The sequence below is a fragment of the Polyodon spathula genome, chromosome 26, assembly GCF_017654505.1.
Source record: "Polyodon spathula isolate WHYD16114869_AA chromosome 26, ASM1765450v1, whole genome shotgun sequence".
NCBI classification, from domain to species: domain Eukaryota; kingdom Metazoa; phylum Chordata; class Actinopteri; order Acipenseriformes; family Polyodontidae; genus Polyodon; species Polyodon spathula.
In genome coordinates this window covers 4,653,422-4,680,738 of record NC_054559.1, presented here as the reverse complement: position 1 = coordinate 4,680,738, position 27,317 = coordinate 4,653,422, and the positions used below count along the sequence as shown (strand labels likewise).

The 27,317-nt window shown below is 37.2% G+C and overlaps 1 protein-coding gene across 1 annotated transcript; it reads left to right on the top strand.

Moving 5' to 3' along the window:
- Positions 1 to 1,619: 1,619 nt before the first annotated feature.
- On the top strand, positions 1,620 to 27,079 carry natd1. Its single transcript, XM_041229921.1, has 3 exons — positions 1,620 to 1,822; positions 14,263 to 14,381; positions 25,256 to 27,079. The coding sequence occupies exons 1-3, from the start codon at positions 1,726 to 1,728 to the stop codon at positions 25,370 to 25,372; spliced, it is 333 nt and encodes a 110-aa protein (XP_041085855.1). The 5' UTR covers positions 1,620 to 1,725; the 3' UTR covers positions 25,373 to 27,079.
- The last annotated feature ends 238 nt before the right edge of the window (positions 27,080 to 27,317 follow it).

Here is a 27,317-nt window from a genome sequence, read left to right as displayed (position 1 = left end):
TTAAATATACTGTGATTGAAATAAAAACATTGCAAAACATCAGATTGATTTAATATCATTAGTTGGTTCAGTACCTTCTATAACCTAGTCTGCGATTTCATGGGCCTTCTGCATGATGGAAGGTAAGTATGTGGTTAATACCGCAGCATGCATACTTGGCATGACAGCTAGGACTGGAGTAAATGAAAATGATATCACCACCTCCTCCATTACAGCTATATCAGTGCCATGCACAATAATTTATTTCAGACCAAAGTGCACTGCAAAGGTAGTGAAATGAGGCAGTTGAACTACAAGGCTGAAGCTGCTTCACAGTTATATGGTAAAATGATACATCATTGTATTTCTGTATATAGTTGAGAGAGGTGAGGGGGATCACAGTAATAAGTGACCTTGTACAATTAACATATACTGTCACATAATTGTTAAATGCATAAGATAGGCAGAACAGTAAGTAGTAAAGGAAATTAAATAATTGTGGTTTGTTCTATATGGGTGTGACTCCGTTAAATCCCTGCAAGATAGCAAACCTGTGCAACCACTACACTAACCATTTGTTTTCAATTCTCTTACATTTTCCAGTCATTCTTAACATGTTTGTGTTTTTTTAAATCACAGACTTTATGTAAATTACTTTTGCACAAATACTGATTTAAAAACAAGCTATATAGAACACCAAGGCTTGATATGTTCTTTCAGATAAATCCAGACTTTTTACTTTCAAACTAAAAAATATTAAAGAATAAATATATGCATGGTTGGAATTATCAACAATATATAACTATACAGGAACTATTCAGCCACAATCACCCCACAACTATTTTTATAATACTAAATATCAAAGTAACAACGAACCATTAATTAATAGACTTGTGGTTAATATCTCTTTGCCAACTCTATCTATAAAACTCAGGAAATTCGGTACAACATTATATTATTCTTATTACATTATATTATTACATTATATTATTATTTTGTATTTAAGGCTATCATATGATAAACCCATTAAAGCCAATCTTTCAAGTCCATATTAAACATTATTATTATTATTATTATTATTATTATTATTATTATTATTATTATTATTATTAGCTTTCGTGGTGGAAAGTTAGCTTTAAAAAAAGGAAATAATAGCACTTCTGCATTCTTGCATTAATATTATATCAGTGTAAAGTAAGTATGAGACGATGCAACAATAATTTTAGAAAGATTCACACTTTAAACAAAACAATGCACAGTACGTTTAGAGGACACTATATATTGTTTGCCATACTTTGTTTTTGTTTTTGTTTGCACATCGGGGCCACCGTAGATTAACATTCCCTACTTCAAAAGGATACGTAAAACAGATAAATCTGTGGAATAACACTCACTGAACACACGTACAACCGGCACGTCAAATCAGCGTCTTGCTGCGCAGGATGGCTAAACACCCTCCCTCCATATTTTTTTCTGTTTGTTTGTTTGTGTTTTTTGTGAACCGCTTTAACGTCCTCTGTGGCAATCCGCCACTATTGTACACAAAGAACACATATGCAGTACTTTTTCTTTAAAAGGAGAATGACGTACATCAAAACACTTACTGCTGATTCTTATTGGTTCTCACGTTGCATGTGATCATACAGCTGATTTCCTCGGGTTGAGCGAGTGTACTGTATGTGTGTATTTTGTGTTCTGTGTGGGATAATGACCCACTGATCCTCAAACTGAACATTTTGGTAAGCTATGGCTCAGGCATCTCAGATCAGCGCCCTGGAGCTCAACTGTCCCATCAAGGTGGAACACGACAGGAAACGGCGGCAGTTTACCGTAAGATTAAACGGTAAAGACGTATAGAGGGCTGGGCTTTTAAATCTACTTTTGCAGTTTTTTTTTTTTTTTTTTTTTTTTTTTCACCTTTGGTTTTGATATTATATCATCGTCACTCTACTAACGGGAGATTGAGCTAAAGTCAAAATATTCACAACAAATTTATACATGTATATAATTACTTATCGTCCAGGCGCCAACAACATTAGTATTATATATATATATATATATATATATATATATATATATGTGTGTGTGTGTGTGTGTGTGTGTGTGTGTGTGTGTGTGTGGGGGGGGGGGGGGTGATATATGTTTTGCAACCCGCGAAGGGGGAGGGGGTAGACCCAAACATTTATTTTACGGTCTTTTCAATGTACCGAAACTCGTTAAATTGCAACGTTAAACCCTCTGTGCTAAGCAACAGTGCATTTTAATCACCCTAGATTGGGATTTTTTTTTACTATGTATGTTTTACATGTTTTTTTTTTTGTTTGTTTGTTTTTATACAACTAATAGCGACCCGTGGTTGTAATGGCTCAGTACAAAACAGAGAATAAGACGAAGAGCCTCGCATTGTCATCAGCCCCCAGGGATTTGGACTGTGAAAAAGTGAGAGAAAGAACTGAGACGTGAATATATTTAAACAAGGAGTAGAGATCCAAACATGGGACGCAGCGGCAGGCCTGACTTCTTGTTGTGCACGGGCTGTTTCGAAATTAAAATAGATCGCTCCACTGCGTGTTCAGGTTGTATAGCAAATGTTCCGTCGAGTTAACAAGTTGAATTTTAACACGATTCTTAAAAGTCCTTGTTTTTTTTTTATTTCCCATAGTAACTATAACGAGTGTTACATTTAGAAATACTAAAAATAAACTTTAGAGTGTCGACTACAAGTCTTTTCCTTTACGTGTGTCACTTAATTTACTAAGTAAATAAGTAAGTAATTAATTAATTAATTCGTATTTATTCTCAGTCATTTCCTAATTTATATTAATGTTGTCGAAGTTGGAAATACGTTTGTGTGGTATTGGCAATTACAAACTGTCTGACACAAAACAAGTCTAGTCTAATGATGTCATTGGACAACTGGAAGATGCAAGCCGACGAATAGGTTGATGATAGATCGGGCTTGGTAAAGGAGAAAAATTGAAAAGGTCACCCTATCAAGTACAACCAGCACACCCGTCTTCACAAATCACTTTGCTGCCTGCATCCGTGTTCTGTCGGCATGAGTTTTTTCATTGATATTGTATGATTTATCCTATACTAGGAACTACAATGACAATGCCAGTGAATAGTACTCTATATACTATATATATATATATATATATATTATATATATATATATAGATATATATATATATATATTTTGGGTTTTTTTAGGTTTTTTTAGATAGACGTGAAAAAGATGAACTCCCAGAACTAATCAAGGACATTATGCCAAATATCATTTTGTGTTGTAAGTTGTGTGAGAGAAAATGTTTTACAAAATGACTAGCAAGCCTTTAAAAGTCTTTAACCTTGTAAGTTGAATGTGACCGGTTTTGTAGCATAACCGTGCCATAACATTCATGGGTCAATTTACACATGAAATGGCACATGCACATTTGAGAGAATTACACGGTTAAATCAGGTTTGTGGCTGAAAAAAACAGCCAAAGAGAGGGATAGGGTAAATCTCATTTACTCGTGTAAATGACGAAACACACAGGAAATCCATGCCCAGTTTCGCATGGAAACCCGCATTTCATGTGTAAATGTTAATGAGCGTGTTTATTCTTAACTATAAATATTGCAAGGGAGCAGGTCAGTTGTTACTGTGGATTCCAAGACGGCAGCAGGTAGTGGCTAATGGGCGATTTTATGGTTAGCAGTGATGTAGTTCACCTTAGTGATAATGCGGGCGGCTTTTTTTTTATTTTTTATTATTTGTTTTGCTGTGTCTGGTCTGTTATGTTGTATATCTCTTGTGGGTTTACAGTTCTTTATAAAACCACTTGCCCTGAACTGTGTTATGCCCGTGTTATTGTATTAATGCAGCTGTTTGAGAATACCCTTGCTGCTTAGATGTCTATCTGAATTTTACCTGTCCCTTTTTTTGATCCCAGCTATGTCTAAAGACAACGCGTGTCAGCCCTCCACGTTAGTAAATATGAACTGTATGTCATGAGCCAGCTCGATCACCCAAAAAAGCACAACAACATCCAACAAGTTGTTGATGGTCTCTCAGAACTGACCATATAAAACTGCAAATGAACGTACTGACTATGTTTTATTTGTTTGCATCATTAATATTTGACACAACAGTAAATCCAACACAACTAAAAGAAAGGAGAGAATCTCTGACAGCACTCCTCAGATTGCTCCTGTCCTTCACAGTTACCAAATCCGTTTATAGTAAGCATAATTGGGCATATTTTTGAGTCGCTGATTGGAACTTGCATAAACACCTATACTCTAACATGGGTTTGCTTGTTTTCAAAGGCAGTGTCGATTTTTATTCCCTCGTGAGACTTGGCAAAACTGGTAACTTTCCCCGTCTGTCTCGCAGCAATCAGTGCCAATTTTAGGAATTAACTAATGCTGCACTTCAGTCCATTTCACCAGTATCCTCAATCTCCCTTTCAAGTGCCCCAGTCTGGTGTTGAATGCTTACTCAGCAGCTGTCAGCCATCCGGATGGTAGGGTTTCTAAGCCAGGGTAGTATATGCAGCATCACCTAATCTCCTATATGCTGTATTGTCTGAATGAAAGGTTTTCACCCATGGTGATCTGCAATACCTGTTGGCCAGTTTCATTTTATACCTCCTGAGTTTATTTTCAATTAGTGAGTCGTAAGATAAATTAGTTGAAACAGTATTCACTACTAATTACATCTGAAAAACAATTTGGGCAAGAGCAGTAAAACACATTATTAACCAGCCAGGCACAAGGTATTTTGCTTTATTACAGCAACTTAGATTCACTCGTGTACCAGTTCTCTGCGCATGGAAACCACATTTTCACAAAAGTTCACTAGTAATCTTCAAAAACAGCACAAGTATTTTACGATTAGCTAATTTACATATCAACTCCCACACATTCATTTGCATGATATCAAGTGAAAAGCCTAGTTTATTCGAGTAAAATAAATTGATTGAATGGAAACCCAAAAAGCATTTTACATGAGACATTTGTCTCGTGTAAATGTCTTTAGTTGAAATTTTTAAAAAAACTTGCATGGAAAACCCATGATTGTAAATGTTTTTTTTTGCGAGGGGGAATCTGCACATAGTGACTAAAATTTTAGGGGTTCCATTTGCTTAGATTAACAAATGAATCAGACATGTGAGTTCATTTACACAAAGTGTTTGCAGTGGTCGTATGTCTCTAACCCAACCCCTGTAGTTTTCCACAGCATGGTGATCTGCTCCTAAATTACGTTATCGTTATCTCTGCAGGTTGCTAAACATAGAGGGTTTGTGGCGGAGTGTCCCGCCCCTTTGTGTTTATTAGTGTTTTATGTTGTATGTAGTATGTTAATGTTGGAGTTTATGTATCAAATACATAGGATATAAGTATGGGTTATGAGCATGAGTGTTATAAAGTGTAATTTGTATTTAGGCACGAGGATTGCACAGCATTTCACGTTCAGGTAAAATGTAATAATATGTGAGCACGGGGAATTGCACTTCATTAATTCACATGCAGTTTTACCGAGACTCCAATTGAATGATTGATTAGCAATCGAGTCTCAGCATAAAAGCAACATGTTTTCACTCGCTCAGGGTTGTGTGTTCTGGAGTGGAGAATGGGTGAGAGAGAGAGGAGAGTTTATTTAATAACAGTTGCTACAGTGTGCTGGAAGTGCCAGCGTGGTACTTGTTTAGTTTTCATCCACGTCTGTTTTGTCTGTCTGTTTGTTTGGCCAACGAGCCTCTTTGTTTGTGTATTGTTTGTTTAAATCTTTTATTTTCTATTATTATTTAATAAAACACTGAGTGTCCGTGTGCCTCAGTTTCACCCACTACTTCTTGAATCTGTTTCTGGTCTGATGTCATCACTGCAGGCCATCCTGTTCACAGGGTTACATGGAATTGCAGGTAATACATCATCTCAGAAAAAGATTGGCCTTTGTAACTATTCTGCACCAAGTGCACATTGTACTATCCAGACTGAAACCAGATCTTTTAGAACTAGGGCACTCCTAAATGTAATGCATGTTAGCATTAGGAGTGAGTCTGAATATTTGTGTAATCAAGTATTCTAAATAAAATTACTACTCGAATACTATGATCAAGTTTTGAATACTCATTAATTTCTAAAACAAATAATGAAAAAATGTGCAACTACACCCAGAAAAACTTGGCACAGTATTTTTGAGAGGAGGAAGTTAAAAGTGATCAGCCACAACAATTGTACCTCACTTAGAATTGACAGGGAGGCGGGTTCCCTTCGTTACATAGCTCTGCTATTGGCTTAGAGATTGCATGAGTGCTGAAAATGGCGTCTTTTAAAAAAAAAAAAAAAAAAAAAAGCACAGCAGCACAACACATGGTCAGTCATCAGAAATGCAAGCACCCATCTGTTACTTTGGAAGAATACACAGAATGTGGCAAAGAAAACAAACAAGCATTGCATCTTTTACTGTGTGCAGTGGTCAGCAATATGATGCATCCATTCTCAAACTGAAAAAAGGCATTATTTTTTGTTTGTTTGTTTTTTTCTTGTTAAAAGTTAACTTTTAATATGGATTTAACTGCAAACTCCCAGGGCAATGTTACGCGTTAACAATGTTATGAGTTTTGCTGCTATCGGTCTCCTAGATATCGGCTTGAATCCAGAATCAGACTTTATTTTAAATGATTGTTATATTATGGAATCAGCAAATATGGGCACAGTATATCTCGTTTTCATGTTCTATATTGTAGCATAGATGTTATTGAGCAAACCTATTTTCTTGTGCTTTGTTAGTAAGCAGTCGTGTATATGTGTCGTCAAGAGTGTTAAAAATGCAGTTGCATGTTTTGAAGGTCCTTTTTATAAAGTTCTTTGTTTTTTTCAAATTTGTTATTATTCGAAATTCTCACCCCTAGTTTATATACAGATTATTCCTAATGATCTTTCATCTGCTGACAGTATTACTTTTTAAAAGGGTTTTGGGATGGCAAACATCTGTGTTTGGCAGAGTATCAGCATAAGTAGACGTGAACAGTGAGAAGTGAGTTTGAAAGCCAAAGTTTGTTTAAGTTCTGAGTACTGCTATAACCATACACAGACTCTCAGCTTACTATAACTATTATATAGGCCTAGTGTTTTATTATTATTTACTGTGCAGTCGATTGCGATTGTGACTTTGCAGTTGATTGATTGTTTTTAAAACTGGTGACATCAACTGTGCTGATATGGAAAATACTGCACAGTGAAAACTGAAAGTGGCACATTGATATCATGAATAAGAGTTTCTCCATGATGTGTCATGGAATACAGCAGGCAAAACATTTGTCCTGATTGGCTGACAGATCCTGAGCAGTCTAGCAAGTCTAGTGCAACAGTAGCTGTAAATACTGACTGTCATGTCAGCTTAGTCCTTGTTTGACTTACAGCTAAATGCTTATGAAAAGACTACTCAAGGTTAAAGTGAGATGGAGCAGAATATTTATGTGGCCTGTAATAAATGGAAAGATTAGAAAAAGAAAAGACAGAACAGAGGAAAGTTAGTCACAGGAAGTCACAGTTGAGTCAGTAGGAATTTAGACTATAAAAGACTTAAAATAAGAAATAAAGGGCTGCCACTCAGTAAACAATTTGTCAGTGGAGCCACATAAAGTACATTATATTTTCTCCAATTGCAAGTGCTGCATAACAGCTCTCATCCAGTGTGTATGGGTGGGTCAGACAGCCTGCCTCCAGTTGAATCAAATCAATCCCCTAGCCAGTAGCATAGCAAAGGCAATAGAATCTGACTGTAGTTTGGGCAAAGATGTGTTATTGGGTTGGATGCCAAGGACAGCAGTTAAAGGGTTGGAATCAAGGGGTCTTTCTAGGACATGTGTGAATGTCTGAAAAACAGAGGTCCAAAAGTCAGCTTGGGACAAGACCAAAACATGAATTAGAGAAGCTGTGGCTTGACTACGCCAGTCACACGTCGGATCTATTATGGGATCCATTTTTCAAAGTTTTGTTTTTGACAGGTGAAGGCGATGTATTTTAAAATGTATAAGTCCGTGTCTAGCACAGACCAAGGAGGAATGCACTTGAAAAAGTGCAGTCGCCCATTCAACATCAGATAAAACTAATCCAAAGTCATTGTCCCATGCAGCTTTCTGTGCTAAGTGAGGTGCACTGTTGGGCAGACATATTGCTAAGAATTCTGGAAGTCGTTATGGAAGGGATTTTCAACAAATAAAGTGTCAACTGGGGTTTGGCAAGGTTAAGCAGGGAAAGAGCTTGTTTTTTTTGCGCACAAAGTCGCGTATTTGAAGGTAAAAAAAATGTGATCGTGTTAAATTCAATTTAGAGCTCAACTGTTCGAAAGAGGCAAAGATGTCATTAAGATATAGACTTTTTAAACTTTGAATGCCATTTCTGTAGCAAATTCGAAATGAGTTATCTATTAATGAAGGTGGAAACATGATTTGCATCAATAGGGGACAAGATTGAACTAGATTGCCAACCAAAATGTCATCGAATTTGTGCACAAATAGATAGCAACTGTATAACCACTGGGTTAGCGCTAAAGCGAGTTTTTGAAAAGGTAAGGGGGGAGCATGGTAGAGCAGGAAGCTGCTTCCATGTGCAACCAGGCAGGGGATCCTCCTGCAACCAGAAAGAAGGGGTTTGCATATTACAAGACCAGTAATAAAACTGAAAGTTAGGCCATACCTCCTGCCAGCTTGGATCTTTGTAGAAAATCTTGATGGATCCTGGGTGTTTTTTTGTTCCAAATTAAAAAAGAAAAATGTGTCCATTGTGTTGAAAAAACCCTTTTTAGTAAGTGTTGGGATACACTGAAATTGATATAGAAATTTGGGAGAGAATTCTGTTAAAATGAACAAATATGCCCACCGAGTGATAGGGAAAGGATAGACTGTTTAGTGCGTTCTAACAAAAGGGTGAAGTTAGTTTTAAAAAGATTTGAAGAAGCCTGAGTTACAGAAATCCCCAGGTATGTGAAATTTCTGATAGTTACTTTAAATGGAAATGAATTAACCCTTTAGGACCAAGCATTTTTCAGTGGGATGCTCCCCCAGGAAAACAATTTTTTTGGCAGTAGTTGACTCACTTCCTATAAAAATTTACACAAAATCTATTTTTTACAGTAGCATCTTGCAAATGGTGTCCTTTTTTTTTTTTTTAGAACACTTTTAAATACTTCAGAAACCATCCAAATGTTTCACTTTTTTCAACAATATAATATATATATATATATATATATATATGTGTGTGTGTGTGTGTGTTTGTATATGTGTGTGTATATATATAAGGAGAAATAAAACATACCTGATACATTTAGTTCATGAAATAGTACCATATTCGCTTGAGTAAAAGTCAACCTCATGTAAAATTCGAGGCCCACCCCCCATCCCCCGCCCCCCCCCATTGTGAGAGCAAGATTCAGGTATAATGTTTTTTTTTGTTTGTTTTTTTAATTTTATTTTTTAATTTGTTATTGAAACAGGTGATAAGTTAAGTGAAACTGTTGTTAGCGTGCACTTCAGGCGTTAGTTTTCCTAAATATATGTACTTAGATGTGCTGATGGGGCCACAACAAACAATTCAGAATGAATGAATAAAAATGGAGAGCAGACATTTAAACTTCATCCCCCATGAATTAATTGACCGTAAGGTTGCAATGTTCTGTTTGTTTAAAGCAATTGTCCAGTACAACAAAAACGAAAAAATACAAGGCATGGGCTGCAAGCTCAGTAGCAAAAAATATGCGCATTCAAAAAAATAATATCCAAATTATTAAAACTGTGTTTACCTCACCCATTTGAAAGAAGTGTAGCAATGAGATGATCTGAGTTTTAGTGTCCAAATGAAATTGTCATTCTTCATTAGTTTGTAATCCACAAGGGAAAGATAGGTACACAGTGGCAGTGTAGTGAATCATAACAGCATGTTCAGTGAAACAGAGCGAGTCCGCTCTCTCTGAACTAAGTTAACCTGATCTTCACCGAACTTGCTTTCTTTTCAAGCACTAATACAAACTTTTAATAAAGAAAAATAACAAACAAGCAACGTTGAGCAAGCCAGGCAGCCCCTCCCAGCAGACCTGCCGGTATGTGGCTAAGTACTGTATGTGAACTTGCCTTGCACACTGAGTGCATGCCTGCACAGGGCTCCCCTGGGTCCTAAACCCTGTTATCATCATTGGTAGCAGTAATGTTGTTGTCATTATTGTTGTCATCACTACTACTTCTTATTGTTTATGTCCAGGGTCAGATTATCTCTTACACCTCGCAAATTACTAAACAATGCAAAAAACGCTTCTCTGAGCTCACTGAACTCATTTTACAGCTGGACCACAATTACGGTACAATCACACTCATCCAGGTTCCACTGCGATTGGCCAGCAGGAGATTAACAGTGAGTTCAAAAATGTCTACTCTACTCTATTCCTCTGAATCAACCAGAAATCCTTCTTTAATAGATGCATTTTTTGAAAACTTGGATATTCCATCAGTTGATTCTACTGTAGGAACCTCTCTCAGGTAATTAGGTCAATGCAAAATCCTAAAGCTCTGGGACCTGAATGGTTTACTACAGAATACTATAAGAAATTCTGCCCAACTTTTCCTTTTACTAAAATCTGTATTTCTTCACTCTTAATTCTTTCTCTCCTTCCAACTTTCTATCAAGCATCTATATCCCTGATTTTGAAGAAAAATTAAAAATCCTTGATTGCGCCTCTTATCGTCTCATTTTCCTCTTAAATGTGGATGCAAAAGTCTTAGCCAAAGCCCTAGCCTCTTAACTTGCGATGAGTAGTATCCCCAGATCAGGCTGGCTTTACCAAGGGTAGGCATGCATTTGTTAACCTTCAACGCCCTTTTAACATAATTTATACCTCAGACTCCTCATCACCCCTTCCTGAAGTACTGATTTCCCTTGATGCAGAACAGATTGTTGACGCATGGACAAATTTGGCTTTGGCCCCATTTCATATCTTGGGGGAAATTACTGAATTCTTCCCCTCTAGTGTCTGTTTGCACTAATAATACACAATCGAACTACTTCCCGCTCCCTTTCCCCTTTGCTGTTTGCTATAACAATCGACCCTCTAGTGATTTCAACAGATCCGACTCCCTGCCATGTGTTACGTCATTTTTGGAACAATTTGGCAAGATTTCTGGACACAAACTTAATTTTCATAAAAGTAAACTGTTTCCTATCAATACATCTGCTCTACAGTGTTCTTTTAACCCTTTAAGTACCGGGATCATGTTAACACGATTAAAAAAGCACTTAGTTTTTTTAGACTTACAGAGCCACCATCTTTTGCAGTACATGCTTGAAACACACATCAAGGGATAGGGAAGGGACTGACATTCACTTCCTGAGAGGCATTTGGTGTCTAAAGGGCAGAGACAGTTTACAGACGCCAGGAAGAGACAAAAGCTGAAACAAAACATCACATAAAATTGTTTAGAGCAAATAAAAAAGGGGAAACACAATAAATCAGATGTATTGGACTTACAGTTATATTAGAACATTTATTCTGCTTCCATGTGTCTGTGTGTGTATGTGTGTGTGTGTGTGTATATATATATATATATATATATATATATATATATATATATATATATATATATATACACATATACATACATACATACATACATACATACACACAGTACCAGTCAAAAGTTTGAGTACACTTGCTGGAAACTAGGTTTTTTTCATAATTGACAATGTTTTATGTCGTATACGTTTCTGTAAATACTTGAAAATGAAAACACATGTTACAATATACAAACAAAACATAAGGAGTATCAAAGCAATGTTCAAGAAAATTGAAAATTGTCGCTGAATCTTGGATTCCTCAAAATAGCCACCCTTTGCCTTAATAACAGCCTCACAAACACAAGGCATTCGGTTTACAAGTTTCAGCAGGAAATCGCCCAACATGTCTTCCCAGAGATGTAGGGCACTTGTGGGTAGCTTTGCTTTGACTCTTCTGTCCAGTTTGTCCTATACAAGTTCTGTGGGATTGAGGTCTGGAGACTGGGCAGGCCAGGTCATTAGATTGAGTTGTCTTTCACTTTCCTTCTTTGCCAGATAGTTCTTGCACAACTTTGAGGTGTGTTTCGGGTCATTATCTTGCTGAAGAATGAAGGACTGCCCAACTAGCCGTAATCCTGATGGAATGTCATGCCTCTGAAGTATGCTATGCTAGCTATACTGGTTGAGCTTGCCATGGACTTGGTAAAGATCACCAACTCTGTCACCAGCAAAGCAACCGTAGACCATGACACTGCCTCCTCCATGCTTGACAGTGGGAACCACACATGTAGAACTCATGCGCTCACCCTCTCTGCGTCTTACAAATACTCGGCGGTTGGACCGAAATATTTCACATTTTGACTCATCGGTCCATAAGACCGACTTCCACTCCTCAGACGTCCAGTTTCTGTGTTTTTTGCCCAGGCAAGGATTTACATTTTCATTTAAAAATTAAATTTTTTAATGCAATTCACTTCATGATTATCAGTTTAGTACACGTATCATATAATGAAATATTAAGTGTTTATAGACAAGTTTATACAGTTAAAAGCATAGATAGTATGAAAAACCTGGTTTCAAGCAAGTGTACTCAAACTTTTGACAGGTAGTGAGAAACTGCTTTAATGAGAAATGGGTCGTTTTGTGACAAAGGGAGAAAAACGTACAGGTAAGCCAAAGTGAGGGCAGCAGCGGTGGTTCCGGCAAAACGCAGAAGCCGAAAACATGACGAAGCATATTTAAAACTGGGCTTTACACAGAGTGGGTCCAGTGGTGCACCGAGGCCTCAATGTGTTTTATGTGGTGAAAGAATGGCAAACCGCAGCATGCGGCCCTACAGGCTACGCTGACATCTCCAAACAAGACACCCTACCTTACTATCTAAACCCGTAAAGTATTTTCAGAGGAAGCTCAATTATTTTCTTTCTTTCTTTATTTATTGCATTTATATGGAGTTTTTTATTGAAAGTATCGCAAAGCACTGTACAGTACATAGCAAAATAAAAAAAGTACAAATCACAATACATTTGTATAGCATGCCACACATACAACTGCCACAGTCAGACCATTTAAATAACAAATTTAAATAACAGTATACACATAATAATACAAAAGCAGCCATTTTAAAGTTACATTAAAACCCACTAAATTAAGAAAGTTAACAGAACAAAAAAAAAATAATTTGCTGCTTACATTTGTACTTTTTGAATTAATACTTGTGAAACTCATACTGCTCTATATTGAACACGTACCTTCTTTTTTATTCTTCTTTTTTTTGCAACATATAGGATTTTCAATTTGTTATTTTAGTAAACTGGGGAGGTGCAGTTTTTTATTTTATAGCTCAGGGAGGCTCACTATGACAAAGTTTGAGAACCATTGCTCTAGACAGCGTCTGAAAGTATCAAAGTTTGTGTAGCGTTTTATGGTATATGATTAGTTGTAGATTAGAATGTTAAAGGAAAAATACGGTATTTATGCGCATTGATTTAAAATGTAATTCACAGTTGAGCACTTCAACGTTACAGTGGGCATCTGTGCAAAAAAGAAGCCTGCTAGTTCTGGAAGCTGATTGGCTGTTTGCATTTAATTGTTTTCTAATACTTTATAAATTGGGATAACAACCATAACAGTATATTAATACCCTCACCCCTCTCAATAAAATAAGTAAACACAGAAATAAAAAAGTGCAGATTCACTTACAATAGGACCACGTATTTATGTCTCATCTGAAGGACGGATCACAAGGAGGTCAACACTAGCACCGCCATAGCCGCTTTTTGAATGGCTTTTGCAATTCAAATTTAAATATCTCTGTGGTTCTGAATATCTCGTGCATGTCCGTTCTTAAGTGTTAATAAATATGCTAATTAAATACCCATACAGTGTTTCAGCTGCAAAAACGAGTAAGTTATAAATAAACACTTGCTTCAACTGCCAGACCCACCTTTTGTGCGGCATATTAAAATCAATACAAAATAGCCGACAATTTAGTCTGGGCTTTGCAATAAAATCAAAGTCATTGTGAAAGAACGTATTATATACTCCTGTCGAGTTCTAAAACACTAATGAAAGTAATTCTACACATTATAAATTCAATTATTATTATTATTATTATTATTATTATTATTATTATTATTATTAAATTTGTAAAGGCACTTCAGGACCAGCGTTGCCTATCCCTGCTCTGCTCTACTTGCATGTTTATAAGGGAGCTACAGTGATGGTATTACATCTCCTTTTTTAGGCTCCCATGATCGTGCTGTGTTGCTGTACGAATACATCGGGAAGAAGACCGTGGATCTCCAGCACACCGAGGTCCCTGATGCCTATAGAGGTCGAGGGATCGCAAAACATCTGGCAAAGGTATGGGAGAGAGGAGTCGAAAACAATAGTGATTAAAAGAGAATGTGTTTACTGGGAGAGGTCAGGGAACAGGGACACGGCTGGATAATTGTTAAAACAAAATCCATGAAATGGTTGATGTAGACAGCTAATGTGAAAGCCTTATTAACCCACTGCAAGCATGACCGGACAAATGAAAAATGTAGAGCACTGGTTAATTTAATTTAGAGTTTAAACTTGTACAGACACGCGTTAAAGATGTGATACGGTATTATAGCTGATTTAATTTTAAGTGGCATAAACTTCGTTGGTCTGTTTTGCAGGGCAATTGAACACACATTCTTGAGCATAAACCTGTTTAGCTTCTATGGACAAACAGCGCTATGGAATATAGCAGTGTATTTCAAAATACAGCACTGAAACTTGTTTTCAGTACTGTATTCAGTTTATGGTTTTTGGGGTTTTTTTTTATGTGAAAGCAATCGCTTTCAACTATTTCTAGTCACTCAAGCAGTTTGGATGACCGGGCTTCTACTTTACTTGTTTACCTCTGATATCTCTGTGTTATATTGCTTCTTTAAACATCCAGTAGACAACATGGGAAATGCTTTTGAGGCTGGATTGCAAACACATATTACAGAGGGTGGCAGAGAGTATATGTCATGAAAAAACAACAGTATTTCATTCCTTTTCCTCTGCACACAGTCACAGTTATACACAGTTTATAAAGCTCAGCTGAAACCATGTTTTACAAGCACTCTGCATACGTGACAAGAAACACATTTGTTCACAATTAAACCCAAAACTCTAACCCCCCCTTTTCTCCTCTTCCTCCTCCTTTCAGTTAACCAAGAATGCATTGCCCATCTCCGTACTCTTTGCTTTACTGTACTTAAGAGCCAAGTGTCATATAATTCAAACACATCCTCTACCTCCTCCTCCACACAGGCTTCAAAGCAGATCGTGTTTCACAGACATGTAGAGATTAGATACCCAAGGCATTTTGAACACAAACAGAATATCAATGTTTACCATTCAAGATTTAAAAGTGCACTCTGACAGAGTTGGCTGAGTGGTGACGTCAGGCCAGAATGCAGGTTTGAACAAAAACCACTGGCAAAACAAAAGTTTCAACAAAACAAACCATAAATTAAAAAACTAAATGGCTGGGCGGTAGCCTTCACGGATCCTAATGCTCGCTGTTCTTTTTACTTTCGGTTTTGTTTTTGTTTCCTCTCTTGCTCTTGTTCCTCCTCTCGAACACCCACACAGAGTGAAGAGAGCTGCAGGCTTTTATGCAGGTGACCATCTCCCGATTAGCAATAAATTAAGCAATTAATTAATTAAGGTTAATTAATTAATTAGAGATGGCCACCTTCTGAACAAGGTTTTTTTTAAATTGTGGATGAGGCTTTCCATCCACACTACCAAACAAAAACACCCATGGCTCTTTGCCGTCTCCTTTAATAAAACAATAACAAATCGCATGGCTTTCACTGTCATTTATATACATAATAAATAATAATAATAATAATAATAATACAAAACAAATATCCTCTATAGGAGGAGGGTTTTGCCCTGCCCTCTTCTCATGTACAGTGCTGGCCCTGTTACAGGCACATTTATATATTTAAAATGTATGTAAACCCTTACACCACGAATGTGTTTACATTTTCTATAATTAGGATATCAATAAGAGATTTGAAGGTACTGTGGTGATACAGAGCTCGTCCCTTCATGCAAGTAAGCTGGAGGAGAAAAGTGAATTCTTCACACCTAGGATTTTGTAAAGTCTTTTTGAAATTCCCTCAGTTAATGTCATCTATATCAAAATGTAGATCAAAGTTTACTTCCAATGTTTTGATATTGGCTTGTTTGTTTTAAATGATACGCAGTATGCTTAGCAATAGAATGTATTTATGTTGCAGTATGTCACAATGAAAAGATCTCTAACATGACATAAAATGAAATGTAGCCATGTACGTGGGGTTTGCAGGGTTAACTGAATGGATTCCCAAGTCGTCCAAGTGCTGGTCAGGCCCTACCTCTAAAATATGATGAGAGCAGACAGGAGGTAAAACCCATTCATTAGAGCTCTTAAAGTGTAAAACAAGTGTTCCCAAATATCGGGATGTAACCATTAAGAAGAACACAGTGACCTTGAGACAAGGCAAGGATTATAACATGAACAAATAGAAGTTTGAGTGACACTTGTGCGAGGATTTCTTTCCTTTTTATATAAGACAAAAAATGTCCTTTTACTTAGAGCATGAAGTGGACAGGCATTACTGACATCCATATTTATTACTTAGAGCAGCAAGAGGACAAGCATTACTGCAGGGACAAGCATTACTGAAGGGATAAGCATGAGGCAGTAAGCGCATGGTCTGGATCCACACAACAGAGGTGTGATGAGTAGAGCTGGTCTGCAGGGATCAGATAGAAGGGATAAGCAGGGATGAGGCAGTAAGCGCCTGGTCTGGATCCACACAACACAGGTGAGATGAATAGAGCTGGTCTGCAGGGATCAGATAGAAGGGATAAGCAGGGATGAGGCAGTGAGTGCCTGGTCTGGATCCACACAACACAGGTGAGATGAATAGAGCTGGTCTGCAGGGATCAGATAGAAGGGATAAGCAGGGATGAGGCAGTGAGTGCCTGGTCTGGATCCACACAACACAGGTGTGATGACTAGAGCAAGAGGGTCTTCTGTGGTGAAAGGAATCTTTTAAAAATGTATTCAGGAAATGTTCTTTTTCTTAAACAAATAGCATGTGTTCATTTCCACCTAATTGTGTGCGATGATATTTAAGTGCTTAAATGACAAAAATTTCCATGTAATCATTCGTTCAGTAACAGAATTTAGAAGTGACTATCAAAAAGACCAACACTTGCATTAACACATTGAAATGAACATTAGCCTGTCATGCATTCTCCTAAACTATAGCTGATACATTTGTCATTGAATGTATTCTGTGCATACCCTATGTCACCCTTTTAGAGCTTTACTAACTGCTTATGCAAGTGAGATGAAACTTGGTAAGGACATTCTTTAGCTCTTAAGTTGGAATATACTGCGAATGCTGTTACATGTGGAACATTTTTACATGCACTATTGGATTATGGTGATATACTGTACTTTTTCATAATATGTCAGTCTTATATTATACAGATGTTCCAAAAGACTGCTTAAAAGATAATAATAAGCTCAATAGCAGAACATTTAAATGTGGCTCCACTGTTAATCATCACTTTTGCATGTAGATGATTTCAGAGGGTGGTACTTACTATGTGTTAAAGTTAGATTTATTTTACTTAAACATGTAAATAGAGGGGTTAAGACATAAGTATGAAGGCAGACGCAAGTATCCCTCCCTCAATGTACAAACAGTCCTGGGTGAGCGCTGTAGTGCTTGTAGTGGGTGATACAGTTTAATGTGTGACTGTTCCAGTGTCACACATTAATGTGTGTTCTGCTGTTCCAGGTTTTATGCTGGCCCTTAGCGACAGCTCCAGAATGTGTAAGCCGTCTACACACAAGTAACAATTATAGACAAGATAAAGAAACACTCACGATAGGTTTCACAAATACTGCACGGGTCCTTCCGGGTTATTTTTTGTAACCAAAGGGAAAGAACAGATAACATCGCTTCAGCCCTTATCTATACCATCACTCATGATCCCTTGGTAAACGATTGCAGCTGTTTTTTCTGATCTGCAGCTGCCACATCATTTGCCCTCCAGGTCAATGAGTTAGTGTACCGAAGCTCCGTCTCTTTTCTACATGACCGACTTCCTTTTAACCCTCGGAATGAAGTGTCAGGTCAAGTAGTCCAGAGTATTCTGTTCCCTCACAAGTCAGGAGGGAGATCTACATACATGCATGTAACATATCAAATGAAAGGCCACAACATTTCCTTTCACATTATGTAAGTTGCAACAGTGTCAGGCATACTATGTGTAGTAGAGATGAGAATATATGTAATTTTTTTTTTTTTTTTTTTTTTTTTTTTTTTTTAACAAAACACGCTTTTTCCAAAAAAATCATGTTTGGTCATTGCTATATTGTGATAGAAATATAATTAACTCTTGGTTGTAAATCTCCCTCACGACCTGTGAGGGACTAAGCATCGAAAGTAGAGTCCTTTGGACGGGCTGGTCTGACAGTTCTTTCCCAGGGTCGGAAAGTCGGTCAGTCTGGAACAAGACAAGACTCCATTGCAAGAACATATTGACCCAGAAGGGAAACGACGTAGCAGCTGCAGATTGTAGAGACAGCTGCGCTCATTTACCAAGGGGTCATATGTGACCGCATGACAGGGGATGGAGAATCGCAATCTACTCCTTCGCTTGGTTTTTGCTTTGAAACTAGGAGGACCGTGAGAGACCCCATGAAAACTGTTAAAGAGAGTATTCGTGAGTGTTTCATTTGTTTGTGCTTGTTGTTAATTGTCTTTGTTTGTAAACCACCAGATGGCTAACACATATCCGGAGTGGTCGCCTTGGGCCAGCACAAAGCCAGAGCAACACTTCACCACAGCCACTAAAATAAATTTTTGTCACCCTCCACGAACACTACTGCACGCACCCGGACTGGTGACCGTGTCCAGTATAATTTATTGTGGGGCAGATAGCGTCTATTTATTATTTGGGCTGCAATTGTCTTTTCTGAACATGTGGAGGAAACTGAGCTTCTAAACTTTCCAACGATACCACCCCTTTCAGACTCAAAATGAAACCTAAACTGTGAACTCTGTCACATGATGAGAGGTTTAACTTTGGGCAGTCGTAGTTCCGGCTAGGAGTACCGCATACACACACTGAATACGTCTTTGTAAAACCTAGAGTCTGCAATTTTAAACAAGGACCAAGTAGGTGGCTTTTACGGTGCCTGAAACATGAATGGGGCTGAGTTTTAAGATTTCAAGTGAAAGTCACCGCGTGCAAAACAACACCTAGATAGACTTAATGTCGTATTTTTTTCAAAACTGTTTACTTACTGCAGTGTACTGAGTTTCTATAATGCTTAAAGATAGCGGCCGACAATACGAGAGAGCTAAGTCTCGCGGCACTTAAAATATCCAGCCAGTACTGCTTTTATTTATTTATTTATTTTAACCAGAACGACACCCACTTCCTTAGAGATTGTTGTAGCGTTTCAGGCATTCTAAATTGGGTGAAAAATATAGTAGCTTGGAGTCTTAAAATATCTCTGCGGGAATTTCCTCTAGAGCAGGGGTTCTCAAAGTGCAGCCCGTGGGCCTCAACCCCCCACCCCCTTTCTGACCATTTACTTTATTATATTTTCTGAATTTTCGTTAAAAAAAATTGTGCATGTAATTTGGTGGAAATGAATAATACACAGCAATCAAAGTTCATAAAAATTCCCAAACATACAATTTTTACATGTTTTGGATCAAATCTGGACCCTCTCAAGCCAATTTTATTAATTAAGTTGTTACGGTTATTACATGTGCACTGTCCCTTTTTTAAAAAAAATTAAAAAAAACAGTGGCGCCTATAGTGCATAGTATATTTGCTATGCTGAAGGAAAATAACATGGAACCGCCTAAGAAAAGACGCTTCTACTTTTCTTAAATTATTATTTTGTCATCTCCTACCGCTTTCCACGGGGGAAGATGCACAAAGACTGTGATATCAAGACATGAAGGTACCATCCAAACAACGTTAGATTACTTTATGCAGCTGAAGTAGCCAGCTAGCTTCTGTAATGTTAACAGAGCGACTGCAAGAAACGTTACGGTTCAAGATACAGGCACTTTTTCTGTTGTAGATTTTATTTTATTATTTTAAGGAGTAATGGCAGTATAATTTATGAATAATTAATGCTGCAATTTAAATAGAAATGTGTGATTATTTCGTTGATTTCAGAAAGAAAAAAATTAAATCAAGGTAAAATACAGTAACGTCTGTTTTATTTCTGCACATTTACTATGGAAATAGATATAAATATCCACACCATGGGGCAATTTACATAATTTGTTTAATTCGAATTTTGCACATCTAATACTATTTGTATTGTCCCCAGAGATTGAATTAAGCAGAGTTCACTGTACATATAGTCAGCTCTTAGTGAAGTGGTTAGTTGTACAAGTCAACATGCATTCTGCCTCACTACTGAAGAATAACCCACAAAAGAGTTTAATTGGTATAGTTTGAAGATTATCTATTTCGGTATTATCTTCTTTAATTGTTGTGACCAGGACAGTGTAAGATGTGACAGCATGATATTGATGCTCAATCCTACGCCTGTTGTGGCACCAAGACACAGGATAAAATACAAATACATTTCAAAGCTGCTGGTGTTGCAGTGGTAGTAATATACAGTCCTAATTTTAAATACAAAAATGTGTAGGAAATAAAAAAAGGTATGGTTTGGGACATATTTTCGTTTCATTTTAGTACATTTTCTTGTGCGGCCCTCCATCACCAAAACTTTGGGAACCCCTGCTCTAGAGCAATTATCACTTTTTGACGTCACTACTGTGGTATTAACACTTTGTTTTTCGAATGGCTCAGAATGCAAATATAACCTTCATCCATGTTTTATATGTTTTACCAAATAGTGACTCAAGGGGGTGAATACTTACGCAATCAATTATTTTCTGTTTTGTACTTAATTAATTAATTAATTTAGAACAATTTGTAGATTTGATTTTTCACTTTGACATTATGGACTTTTTTGTGTTGATCAGTGGCAAAATCTCCAAATTCAGTCCATTTTGATTCCATGTTGTAACACAATAAAATGTGGAAAAGTCCAAGGGGGGTGAATACTTTTGAGAACCACTGTATATCCTGCCCTCTGAACAGCAGCTTTGCCAGTAAAAGTGGATATCAACGAAATGCCACTTTAGTGGCGCTCCCACTCAGAAGCCTAAGGTTTGAAGCATGGCATATTTCTCATCAATTATACACCCAATGCAAAGCATATGCAGTGCTTAATTTGTGGTGTGTAGGCTATGCTGTATTGAATTGCATTGTATTTTTTGTGTGTGTGTCCTGCGGTTGTCTTTACTTTATTTTGCTGCACATACTACTTTGTGTATGATGTAGAACAGGGTTTCCCAAAGTGGGGGTCGGAACCCAAATATGGGTCCTGGCAAGGTTTCTGATGGGTCGCCAAACAATCTACAAAATATGACATTCAGTGCACTGTAGGACTGAATATGATAATACATGAACGTGTATTAGAAATGTAACTCGGTTCATTAATGAAACTTGTTTGTCTTGAGAAACAAGGCAAACTGCTGTATCTTGAAAGGGGCCTCTGGTTTGCAGACATATTGAACTATTTGACCTACTGATTAGAGGACTGGCGCCTGGACTGGGTTAGGCTGAGAGGACAGTTGAATTATGTATAGATAATTCACACGTGCAACAACAATCGTTTTGACGCAAGGAATTCATAAACTAGTGATGTCCCGGTGGAAAGGACATTAAAACATCAAAGGACTTGGAGTTTAAATAGGCAAGATACACAAATGACCTCATGAAAGTAGCGAATCAGCAGAGTGAAAAAGACTATAAAAATCAAAGCAGAATTGAACATTTTGCGCTCCACATCGAATGCTGAACAAGGTGCTGGCACTCTGCTAAGCAAAGCTGCAACTCCAGGACTCTGCTTAAAAACAGAACCAAGACAGGACTCTGCCTGAAAACAGAACCAAGACAGGACTCTGTCTGGAACGGACCCGAGACAAGGAAGCAAGCTACAAACAACGAGACCCAGCGAGAAGACTGTCGTAAAACTTACAGCGACTGTTATCAGACAAACCAGTCTGGGTCTGCTGTACACCTAAAAAACCCACAGTATACAAAAGAAACTGTGCCCTGCTATCTGCATAGCTAAAGATTCAACGAAGAGGACAGAGCGGACAGGCGCTGTTGTGGATCCTAAACCGAGGACTGGAGACTTTGTTGCAGCTGTTTGTTAATTCTGTTGAGAATTTAAACTTTTTTGCCAAGTTTCGATCCAACGTGTGACTGAAGACTTTGTTGCTGAGAGGAGAGTTTTGTACTGGACACTTCAACGGATTGAGTTTCCAAACCAGCGGACCAAAAGTCTAAGCTTCAAGGAACCGTTGAATATAATTCCAGTTGCATTTGCCTTTCATGGAACTAAATTAATTAATTGTAACACATTCACATAGAATTGAACTGTTAATTGTTTAGTTTGCACACTTTTGTTTGCGTGTGAAATAACATTTAGTAAAACTTGATGAAATAACTATAAGTAATCTACCTCATATTGTTGTATGAAGAACTTTAAGAGTTAACTTTCCATATACTTAATCTATATACCATTAATAAGTTTAATGTGATATATTCTTAAGATTGTCTGCATTCTCTCAGATGTATTCTATGTATTGGATGTGGGTGTGTGTGTGAGTAAGCTACCTCACAGCCTGCTCGCTGCTGCTGCTGATGTTAGGAGACAGGCGGTGTCATATGTCAATGGCCTGCTAGTCACTGCTAGCATGAGTGCAGTGAGAGGACTTTTGAATTGTGTTTTGTGCTTAGAGACTAAGAGATTTACTTTCTGACTTTTCTGATTTCTGTTTATTATTTGTGTACTTAATAAAATACTATTATTGATTAACCATTCCTTGTGTCTGCACGTGAATGTGTGTTCATAGTAAATCCTCGATCTTTAGAACATGTCAATTTAAATATTGTTAGTAAGAGAACTAATCAACCCAGATATTAAATTATCAATTATTGAATTGTTCCTACAGCTCACTAATATGTAATTTCACTATACAACATCATATGCTTATATTCAAAATAAATATAATTTGTATACAAATCATTAGCAGTAATTATGTAAACAATGCAGTTGCTTTTAATATGAACCAAAACAATTAAGTATAAGGTGACATTTAATGTGCGTTTACTTGGGATTTTGAAAACAGTTGTTAAAATTGTTAGCAAAACGAAAACATGTCTAATCCTATCACAGCTCAAAGAAACAAACTTGCAATTACCATCTTATATTAACTTCAGGTTTTTTTTGCACTGTTGACGAGTGTGATCCGCATCCTCGTGTCATTGTTGTGAAGTACTGGCTCACGAACGCTAAGGCTTCAGCAACTTGAGACAACGACGTTGGGAAACAAAACAGGTTTTTCCAGAAGAAAGCTGATCAATTAGCTAAACAGCAAGACATTCTTACACCCAATGCAAAGCATATGCATTGGGTGTAAGAGAAGGAGATGAATGTATCCTACCTGGTTACAGTGCATATTGCAAAAAAAAAAACCACTGCACAACTGACTGTTGTCGGTATGTTTGCAATGCTTGATGTTGAATTGAAAATTAAAACTTGTATTCATTATTTTGCAACACAATTTTAAATTGGTATTGTAACATGGAGGTAAATGAAGCAGTCCAGGAAAGTATTCTGGTCTCAAATGCATGGCCTCGCTAATAATTCCCAAATGCTAAAAAAAACATTTTGCATATTCGTATTATTTATTTAAACACATTTACGCATATTAAATATATTTAAGTCCACAGAAGCGCTAGTGCCATTATATCTCAACTCGCTTTCACCAGTAGCGAAAGCACACCGCCAGAAAGCTGGAACAATGTAGTGCTGCCGCGTGAATCACAAGCTTTGAGTACCTCACAAAGCTGCTTGTTACCATGGCAACTCACTACACTGTGGAGTCCCTTTCTGAAGGTGTTGCTGTAGTAACCACAGCCTGATGAGGCACCTACTGGATTTAGAGCAGTAAGAATTTGTTCGATTTTTAATTTGTTCAGTAATGGCTTTAGTTGAATCTTTTATTATATGCGACCTGAGGAAAATATGTTTACAGTAAGATCCCAAGAAGAGAGACGTTCAGTTGTTAAGGACGGCAGAATAATACTAGCACTGGAGATTTTGAAGAAAGACTGGAAACGAACACGGAAAAGAGTTCATAAAATCGAAGGCAGCGCTGTGAACAAACTGTTGTTGGCCATGTTTCCTTCTTTCAACTAAGTAAGACAAGGTTACATCTCTTTTAGTGAAAACTGTCAGTTGTTAATGTTTTTTAATTGATGGAGGTATTTTTTACATAGCGACTGCAGTCTATTACTTGAATGCATTAAAATGCTGTCAGCTGAGACATATATGCAGTCAGCTGAACAAAGTAAATTTACTTTTAGTATGTTAGCCATTGAGTGGGGGTGGTTATAACTATTTTGTGGTTAGTGCCTCACCTGTCAGTCACAAGCCGCCACTGTAATGCAATACACAATAACAAACAGGATAAATAAAAAGGGTTATTTTTTATAGGTTAACACACACAAAGCCAACTCTGTGTGTCTGACTCGGTAATAAAAAATAAAAAAACAGCAAGTTCTCCCACAGCTCCAAAACTCACTCATCACCCAGCCCCTCCTTCTGCCAGGCTTTTGCTCTGCCATGCACGCTCCCCAATCAAAAAGTCTGGGAAACACTGATGTAGAACACGTGATTGTAAGCATCTGACACTAGTGCGTACAATACGCTTCCAAATAAACATGTTCTGATTTTGAATGTGTGCTGCTTAAGAAAGGTTTTATTGTCATTGCAATTATTTCTTTACAAATTAAGCACTGCTCATATTTTGGTACAAGGGTTTTGTTTTCAGGATTGCATTTCAGTGAATATGATAACAACGAATTGAGAGAAATTACCTAGATTTTCTCTATCTTAGTAATTTTCTATTCATTTGAATTTTAAAAGAATATTCTAATATGAAAACACCAACCTAGGTTAATTTAGAAGACATTGAAAAATACATTTTTTATTGCGTTTCATTTAGTATTTTAAGTTCTGCACAACTGAGTATTTAATAGTTATGGATGAAGCCTAAATACTGTTTTGTTCTCTTCTTGTTTAGGCAGCCATGGATTTTGTAGTTGAAGAAGACCTGAAGGCTCACCTAACCTGCTGGTATATTCAGAAGTTTGTGAAGGAGAACCCACAGCCTCAATACCTGGAGCGTGTTTTCCATTGATACAGGGGTAGGGGGTTGGGGGGGGGGGGGGGGGGGTGTTATATTGTATTCATGGAGCATGGGAAACCCACACCCTATTTATTTTTTAGTTCCTTTGAACTATGCTTGCATGACTTGGTTCAGAACCCAACGCTGATCCACGATTGAGCTTTGCGGAAGTCATTCGAGGAATACATGCAGACAAGTTTAACTTGGAAATAAAGAAATCCGAAGAGCCAGTTCCTTTAAAGGTCTATAGCTGTAAGAACCCACTGCAGGGCTTGTAGATACAAGTTCCTCTATCACCAGTCATCTAACAGTCTCAATTCAATATTTAATAGAGTTTACAATAAAGAACTAAATGGTATCCATCTGTCCTTTGCAGCGCTTTGAAAGGCCATATAACTTAACCCTAGGCCTTTTTATCAGTGCAAAGGAAAGGTTCTCCAGTCAATCAGATGTCTGTTCCTGAAGAGGAACGGATTTATCCCTCTTTATTGAGATCAGTTTGCCTTAAGAAATTGCAAAAAAAAAACACACACACCAAGGCATTGGACTAGAATGCAATTGGGGTGCATGCGGAATGGGTGTACTGGGATCTTCTCAAGAGCAGCATGTGTCTGTTCTGGAAACTTGTGGAATTAAACACGAAGAAGCAGACCTGGAGCATCCATCAGCCCACAGATTCAGGGTTTTTCTATTGTTTAATGTAATAAGGGTATAAGGCTTGTTGTTCAATGCAGTGGAGTAAGTATAGTGTGGCAGAGCCACGATATCTGCTAAGGGTAGACCCTCTGATTCCAGGAGAACTCAAGCCCAGACTTCAGTGAAACTGCTGGTGATTTTCAAGCTTTGAAACTTTTTGACAATATACTACTTTTTATATACAACTGATATTCTGTGTGTACATGCAAATATTTATGTTGGTGTATCTTATTTTAGCCCGGTTGATTTGGTCAGCTATGCATAGCCAAGCAATTTTCTTGAAGACAGCATTTGTATTTGTTTTTTAAAGCAATGAAACAGTAAAATCACACCAATAGCTGAATAATTGAAGTTGCTGATAAAATGAAAAAAGAGAAATCAGTTGCATGCAAATAAAGGGTTTACTAGCGGAGTTCAGAATCATTCTCAAGCTCACAGGACTTGAGCCAGACAAGACAGTGCAGCCAGACCAGATGTGAAACAGGAAACACATTTGTGTTTGTTTGCTCAATCCTGGTTTCATTTACATTTGCAGGTAATGCTCATATACACGTTGTCATTGTTAAACCTGTAGAACATGCAACCAGTCTTTGTTCTACCATAAGTGACAATGAAACATGGTTAACATGGTCCTTTTCCTACCGATAGCACAATTAAACTGTGAAGACCTTGTTGCTGAGGGTTCAGATCTCCATAGTTGGAAGTTATGCATTTTTGTAAATTTGGATAATTCCCACTTTTCCAAGAGCAAGTCCAAACCAACACCACTCTGTTCTCTGGGAACATTGTTAAAAGGAAATGGACAGAATTGCCGTCAGTTATGATAAATATAAATATAAATGGTAAACCAAATATTTTTCTTCTTTTTTACCAAATATTTAACTGAATATTTATTGTATCATGAATTTCACAAGTTCTTCTTCAGTAAGTGTCATTTACTGTATCTTCATATATTGCATACCACTGTACTTACTGTTTGTGAAAATGAATGTACAATTTTAAATAAATACAAAAGTAAAATAGCCATACCGTGTAGGGTTTTGTTTTTGTATTTGAAGGTGATTTAACAGTAGAGAGTCCACAATAGGGTTAAACATTTACTCTTTGAAATGTACATTGATTGCCTTAGTGATACAAATACATATGTTTTAATATAGAAAAAACAACAAGTGTAAGTACTGTAATGTTAGGGTAATGCAGAGCTTTTTACAAATGTTATGTTTTTTTTGTTTTTTTTTGTATAGTTAAAAAATGCAGAACT